This window comes from Buceros rhinoceros, unplaced genomic scaffold (genome assembly GCF_000710305.1).
Source record: "Buceros rhinoceros silvestris isolate BGI_N320 unplaced genomic scaffold, ASM71030v1 scaffold17740, whole genome shotgun sequence".
Lineage (NCBI taxonomy): Eukaryota > Metazoa > Chordata > Aves > Bucerotiformes > Bucerotidae > Buceros > Buceros rhinoceros.
In genome coordinates, this window is record NW_010389203.1 from 2519 (window position 1) to 10545 (window position 8027).

Genomic DNA, 8027 nt, shown 5'->3' on the forward strand with positions numbered 1-8027 from the left:
TTCCCTGAAACATAATGAAAGATCCACAGCCCCCTCCGGAGTCTGGAACTGCAAATCTCAAATATTGACATGGCAAGAAACAGAGAATGGAAAAGAAAATCATGTACCTTTCAAAGGTATTTAATAGTTTCCTTTGTTAATAGTGATGTGCCGTATACATCCAGCCATGTCCAGGTGCAGCGTGTGCTCGCTGTGCGTCACTAAGGCACTCGGTAGGGAAGGCATTCGGGTAAACCCAACGGGAACGGTTCCACTATGCAGCGCGGGTAACAAATTTCTGTAGCATCTCTGCCACAGGGTTGAGCTTGTTGCTTATGTGGCAGCAACTCACCGCGAATTCAGCAAGTTTGTCATCACCAAACCCCTTTCAAAGGCACTGATTGTCTTTTCTCACCCCTACCTGGAAACAGTCACATTTTGTTCCGCTGACTTTGAAATTGAACATTTGAATTTTAGTGACAGAGGACCCAACTCTATCAACACATTCCCTCAAAACAACCACCGCCTTCCACAGGCCTGCAGGCCCTTGCCTTTGGAAGCCTGTGTTGTGCATGCTCCCTGCTACACTACACGGCTTAAGCCTTCAGGACTCAAGGCTTGGAGTATTGTGCGTTACTTTTAAGTCCTGCCTGACAGCACTTTTTTCATCCAGAAAGTATTTTGAATGTAAATCAAAATGCTTTGAAACAGCAGAAATAAATTAAACAAATGTAATTTGTTTATAAAAATATTTTCTTATAAATCTTTAAAGCTTATAAAAGCCAGAAAATACATTTAAAAGAATCTCTGAAACGTTTCATCCTTTGAGGTGCGGTTACAGTTCAGAAAGCGAGAAGCAGCAAAGACATTTTACGTTTCTCTTCCCACAAGGAATTCCACGCTTAACCTCCAAGTCAAACTGCCTTTGACATCCTTCCCCGGGTCAACTCCCCGTGTCGGATCGTTTCTGTTGGAAAACAAAGAGCTGGAACTGAGCTGACAATGCTACTGGTTGGACGGACATGGCACAAGGAGCTTTCTCACAGTGACCGCATGGAAATGGAGCCGTTGGCTAGTCCAGCAGCCATGCCTCTGCAGCCAGAGCTCGGGGCTACGCACCTAGCACAGAGGTGCCGTTTCTGAGCAATTACTTTCTGAACTTACACTGGGAGGGCGCGTGGTATCACATATAAACATACCAGTGCCTCAGCCACCCCTTTTTTTCAGTGATGTGGCATTTAAAAATACCTATATTCCTGTTTATTGATTAGGGAATATGTCTCTGTAATAAAACTCAAATGACCTTGCTAGTCCATCCAGTACTGGAGCTGCATCAATTGGTCCTCTTGCACTTCCAGGAAGACTGCCCTTCATCCTGCAGCTTTTTAAATTTTGGCCCAAGGAGGAACCACCAGCCGAATCCCAGAATGACACAGATGATGGATTCCACGTAGTAACCGTCCAGGGTAGTCACACAGGAACCACCGGCTTTTGTGCAGAGCTGAAACAGAGGAGCAGGAGCTGATGCAGTAAGTATTCTCTGCTTTCAGTCTTACCACCAGGATGAAAAGTAACAAAACAGTTATAAAACATTTGGGAAACGGAGCGTATTGGCCCAAGGGGCTTGTGCTGGCAGACAGAAACTGCCCAGCTGTCTCCTGCCAGCCTGGAGCTCCCGTCACTGCTGTTAACCCCATGAAGACAGAGGGGGTTTTTCTAGCCATCCAAACTGCTTCTTTAGGAATTATACCCTGGTGTTACACCCACACTGCATCTGCAAATGGGCAGCACAAAATGCTGTTTTTTCTGGGAATAAGGTGCCCCAGAAGGGTTTGTAATTGCAGAACTGGAAGACAAAACGTGCAGCATCTGAAGGGTAAGCACAGAGCGCACGAGCGTCTCTGCTATTGTTCAGCTTTCCAGACTGCTGTAATCCCAAGATAAATCAACCCTCTGAGCTGAGGCTCCACCAGCATTTTAATTATTCTGAGACATGTCAACATCAGGTTAGGAATAAGCAGGGAGTGGGGGTGGGTGTGAAAGATGATCAGAGGAGCAAGGTGAAGGAGGAAGGACTCCAGCTCAGCAGAGGCCCAGGGAACCTAATCAGCAGCAAGCTGGTGCGAGACAGGCTGGAAAAGCACACGCTGCAGAAGCAGCTTCCCCCCTGCAACTAGTGAGAACTGCAACTACGGTTCACACAAGTCGTATTTGACAGTCAGAACATGCTTTATTCAGAGAACTCCACATCCCAGCAAGTCCTGGCATTCAAGAGTGAAATGAATCTCAGTCATGAGTATGGAGAAAAAACCCCAAACCCAACCCCCAAAACCTGCCCACCCTTCCAAATGGTCACGGTAAAACTGCTCCTTTGCTGCTGAGGAGGCGAATCTGAAACCTTGCTTTCCAGGCAGTTTCGCGTCCTCTCCTTCAAGCTGTGTACAGTAGCACAGCACGTCCTTTGTTCTGCTCCCCGGGGCTCCCCGGAGCTGGGAAGGCAGCCAGTCACACTGCCGTGTCACAGGGAAAGGGAAGATCAAAGACCGAGCAGAGACACATCACGGGAGGAGGTATCAAGGTACCCAGAGAGGAAGCCTCCAGAACGACGGAAGGAACAAAAACCTACCACAAAACGTAAGGGACTTGGGGGACAGATGAACAGAGCATCTGATTACACAATTTGAACTTAGTGAGGTGTGCTCTCAGAAGCATAACTACAGCCTCCTGACGCCACAGGGAACGTGGCACCCATCTAGAGCTCCTACCAGCAGCTTTTCAGCCCAGCCCAGAGAGAAACAGACAACTGCAGCACTTCGGTAAGATGTTAGTTACTGAGTGCACAGACGAAAACAGGCTTTAATTTTATCAGTCAGAAAACTAGCTCAATCAGTGGGAATTTTAAAGCATAAGCTATGCACTACGGAGGATTTCAACAGCAAAAAAAAAATACTACGAGAAGCAATTTCATTGAGACATAATTGGACAGAGACCTTCAGAGCCTCCAGCACTTACTTCTGCAGCAACTGTAGTTCCACAGGTCTGATCCTCAGCCCCTGCACACTCCTTCACCGTGAGTGGGTCCACAAGCCAGAGCGCAACGGTGGAAGGCCAGTTCCCTCCCAGATTTGATACTGTATTTAGGAGTGTCATGTAGGTCCCTCCAATCAGCGGATCGCTGACCTTGGCGTTGAAGGCCATTATTGCAACGTACATGCTATACAGCGTGATCTACAGAAGAGGGAAGAAAACCCACGGGACAGTAAGGTCTCCCCAGTTACAGACAGCGACAGCTGAAACCCTAAAAGAAAACCTCTTCTAAGAGATCACTTGAAGTTAGCAACGTTGACTGACAAATAACCCCAACAGCTTAAAACTGCGCAAGAGAGCAACGACTTCTGCAGCCTGTCTCTCTGCTAATGCTGAGGAGTGGCCTTGCCACTTGTCCCAGGTCATGTTGAAACGGACCCAGCCTCACATGACTCAGGTTATCAAACTCAAGTATAACAAAGCCAGCTAAAATAGCACATAAAAATAACTCTTTTGCATTTAAAATCAACTCTCGAGGCATTGCATATGTCTTAGTTCTGATCCAAAGCCCAGTTCATATCAGGCATTTGTTTTCCAGACCTATGGATCCATTATGACGTTACTCTAAAACAAATAAAGAATTTTTTCTAGGACCAGTATCATGAAACTCCATGGATCTGCATAATAAGCATGACCAGCATCACGCCTGTGAAACTCGGTCAGAATGGTGGAATTTCTCCATCCCCACTGTGCTTTTGAGCTTCCGGGTTTGGAGGGGAAAAAAAAAATCTGGAAAACAAAAGCAGGTCTGTTCAGCTAAAAGTAACTCCACAGAAGACGTCCAGTGGAGCACAGGGAAGAGGGAGAAATACTATTGGCTGGAGTCTCAGAGGCAAATACAGCCACGCAGCATACGGAGGAGTTCCAGCATGACTAAGGACAAAAGCAGGTATCGGCACTTGCTGTTCCTTCGCTGGTTGATAGGAAATGCCCTCCTGTCCCCCCACCCTTCCCAGCTACGGTGGGTGTGTGTTACCTGATGTAAGGCATAACTCAACAATACTACAATATAGTAGTAGATAGGAAATCCTCCTTCTTGTTTGACCTGAGGAGTCCACCACACCAAAAGAGCGAACTCCAGGCCAAGGAGTAATCTGGAGGAATAAGAAAGATCACTTGTAACTCAAGTATTTCTTCCCACGTGTTTCCTTGATACAAAGCAACGGTCAAACATTTATACCTACAGAACACATTAAAATCGGTTACATCGAAACACTAACAACTCTCAGACAGAATTAGATATTAAATATTTGACAAGCACTGAAGTTGTAAACATTCTCTGCCTAAACAATTCTGTCTTCACATAAACGTAATTCACTGCTGGATGTACCCAAGCTTCACCCCCCGCCCTTGCACACAGAAATTTTTGTAGAAAGCAATGCACAAGAGAGATGACCAAATTCAGCCGGAGCAACAGATGTAGCTGCAGAAGACGACATTAAAGTCCTGTTACAGACACGTTACATGATTTAATGAGCAACAGCACGAGGTAGTTTGCTGGAATCACTGGGTTTAGAATTCCATAGCAAACTCCTATATGAAACACTCCACACAGAAATGAAATGTCTCCCTGTCTGTAGGAGCCTCACTCAGCTTCTTCCCCTCTCTGTTCAAGCCCACATCCAGCAGATGCACCAACTGACCTGCCACTCTTACGGGGGGAAGCAGAGGGAATTTTGCTGATACCGTCCCAGCTCTAGTCAGAGCGATTCATGAGTAAGGAGCTATCGGCACTGAGTAACAGCAGGAGAGCTCTGCTCTAATGCTGCTGTACGTGCACCTAAACCCACCGCACGTTCCACCTTCTTTTGTGACTCACCTTCAAGGGGCAAGACACAGAGCTATCAGAACTCTGACATATGTTCCTGCGTCTGGAAGCCAGAGTCACACAAGGAATCCTGCAATCGATCTGAACTCCCAAATTTCTCCATAACGCAACAGGTGAGTTCTCACCTGAAAGGCATGGCTTTGTAGAAGGTGTTCAGCGGCTGGGGGCCTGCTGTGTACTTGCTGATGATGAGAGGCAGTATGATCTGTAAAGGAACCATTGGAACTGCCAGCAGAGCCAAGTGCTCTTTCGGGACTCCCTCTTCCACCAGCTTGAGTCCTGTTACAGCATCTGCTGCTGAAAATCCAACCTGAAATACAAGTTAGACAAAATAAACTGAGGAAAACAGTGACAGCTTGGCTAGAAATTCTGTTTACTCAGTATTAAGTAAATAGAGGAATGTGACAGAGCGCACGTCACTTCTGTCTCTGATTAGATCCCCAAGTTCCAAGACACTACGCTCACCCACTCTCACTGTCATCAGTGCCAGACCATACAGGAACATTAAACGTAGCAGTGACATTCACACCTGTGTCTGAACAGCTGTTGGTATCCATGATGGCCAGCAAGAAGCCATGGAAATCTAGTTTGTACAGAGCTGCAGACTCTGGGAATAGTACTTAGGTTCAAAGAAACATTTTCTGTCCTTTTAACTGCAGGCTACACCAACAGCCTAACTGTTAAAAATGTTTAACTGCACTCTAATCCTACATGCAAGCAGAGTTCTCTTTAACGCTTGTGTAAACGCTTACAAAAGCTCAGACAAACATTTTCTCTTGTACAGCACTGCTGAACACAATGATATAAGCGATTCTGTTCCAAATTGCCTGTGAAAATTCAGAACTCTGATGACAACCACTAGCAAAACCAAGAAATAAGATACATCAGAGGGACTCAGCAGCCTTTCAGACGCTGGTGTCACCAGCACCTAGCCATCCATATACATATTTACTTACTTTTGCAGTGAGAATCAAGAGGCAGAAGGTAAGAACTGCCGGCATCTTGATTATTGAGAAGAGCAGCCTGTATGTGTCAGTGATGCCTTTTGTTTCTTCTTTTGTTGGTGTTAGTTCCTTGTTTTCCTTTTTCAAAAGGGCGACCAGTGTAGTGGTGATTAAGAAGACAGCTCCCCAGAAAAACAGGAAATCTGGAGGGGGAAAAAAATAAAATTAAAAAACCTTCCTAGCAGCCACCATCAACCCTGCATTAACCCCGATTCCCTGAGTATCTTATACCCGCAAAAGTATAAACCTAGTAATAAAAACACTGAATAAAACCATTACACATCGGCCCTCCTAAAACAAGCACCAAAAGCCAACCACAACCACGTAGCTACACACAGCAACTGCCATCGCTCTTCCCTGCCCCTGGCCCTACGACACTCTTGAGACAGAGGAGCAGCAGCAAACCGGATCACCTCCTTGGCCATCTGCACACTGTTCCCTTGCTGGAGGAGAAAGAAATGAAAATGAGATCTGCAAAGGATTTCAAAATACACACAACCACTAAAAACTGATAAAGGAGGAAAAAACCCCACATTTAATAGTTGCAAGATGGGAAAAAACTTTTGGGGAAGAAGTCATTCTCACTCTCGTTATTTCCTGCGCACTCCTGGGACTTTGCTGTGCCTTGGCCCTGCACTCCCTACACAGTGTCGATCTGCCATGGGAAGGGAGCAAGGATTTACATGTATAAGCGCAAAGAGGGCCTGGGGGAAGTCCGTGCACAGCTGGACAGTCACACAAACATGCCTGTTTTCAGCGGCTGTTACACTTGCTCACTTAAGTGCTCTCTTTAAGTAGACGCAATATTTGCTAAATTGCGGATTTGAAGGTAGCAATAGTAAAAACACACCAGTATTTTATGGCAAGTACTTTGAGTTAGAGAATGGATTAATCTAAGACAATCCTGTCCTCTACCTTTATGAAAGAGGCAAGGAAGAACTCAGTAACATGCAGAGGGTAAGACAGAAGCAGCCTTTTATCTGGTCACAAGCAGCTCCAGAAGCCTCACGGTGACTTGGAGGAGCGAGGGTTGGTGAAAGGGCAAAGCCAGTGCAGAGCTGTAGTCAATTATTAGCTGCTGCTTCTCCACGGGAGAAGACCACGCACAGTGAGCGTGGAAGAAGACAAGGACAGTTGTTAAGGCTTTAGGTACATCCCACCGTCCTCAGCATAAAAGAAAAAGAGGCATTTCAAACCATTTTCTGCTGTTTCTGCACCAGCCCCTTTTCCCTTCTCTAAAATAAAGATCTCATCACCAGTGCTGTCAGATCGCGCTCTCCTCTGCTAAAAACCGGTACCCTGAACACACATTTTTCAGTACAAGATGAATTTGCAGGGAGTCATGCTAATCACAGCCACTGCCTACGGCAAGCGGGTCTCTAATAATAGCAACACGCATTACCACCGCAGCGAGAGACCCGCAGTGCAAGGACAGGAATAGAAATAGCTCTGTGCATCACCGCAGGAAGGCTCGGGATCGGGTCAGCCCTGCCAGCCGCAGCACAGCAGTGTGGTGGCTGGATTAGTAACAAAACCAAACAGAGAGGAAAAATCCATCTGCAATAGTCCAGACTGAGAAAAAATGGCAGTTTACACAAAAATGGGTCCACTTCCTCTCAAATTGGCTACAACAAACGGATTTTAAAATTCCAGTTTACACAAGGAAGTTGTCTGTGCCACCACTGCTGCCTCCCTGATCACTCTTGCCTCTGCCTCACACTGTCACTACGAAAATAAACCTCTGTGCTGGGACACAGCAAACTCCTGAGCTGGATCAGGGATGGAGCAGGCTGGAAAATAACCACCAGCACGGTGTGCCAGCGGGTACAGGTGAATCACAGCAACAGCTTCACGTACTTCCACAGCTACTCGTCTCTTCTCAGGAAAAAGGGAGCTCCACGGTCATGGCCCGGGTTTGAGCTGCCGTGAAGGGGCACTTCCCCTGCACTCGTGCTTTACTTCTCCGTGCTGGAACAGGCATCGTGTGACCGCATGGCAAACTGGACAGGAACGGCGAGTGGCTGTGCATTTGTTCACATCATTTCCCAAAGTTAATGACAACCACTAATGCCTTCGCGTCTCAAAAACTTGAGGCTGACTTGGGATCAAGAAGTGCTGACTTGTTCTTT

The 8027-nt window shown here is 46.5% G+C and overlaps 1 protein-coding gene across 1 annotated transcript in view; it reads right to left on the reverse strand.

Annotated features, from left to right (window-relative positions):
* Positions 1-1212: 1212 nt before the first annotated feature.
* Positions 1213-8027, reverse strand: part of SLC33A1 (solute carrier family 33 (acetyl-CoA transporter), member 1) — a gene marked incomplete at its 5' end in the record, with an annotated part of 8900 nt that continues 2085 nt past the window's right edge. The window contains 5 exons of the mRNA XM_010133462.1: positions 1213-1480; positions 2992-3207; positions 4043-4160; positions 5020-5204; positions 5851-6041. Of these exons, the coding sequence (XP_010131764.1) occupies positions 1313-1480; positions 2992-3207; positions 4043-4160; positions 5020-5204; positions 5851-6041 (878 nt within the window). The remainder of the gene's footprint in view (positions 1481-2991; positions 3208-4042; positions 4161-5019; positions 5205-5850; positions 6042-8027) is intronic.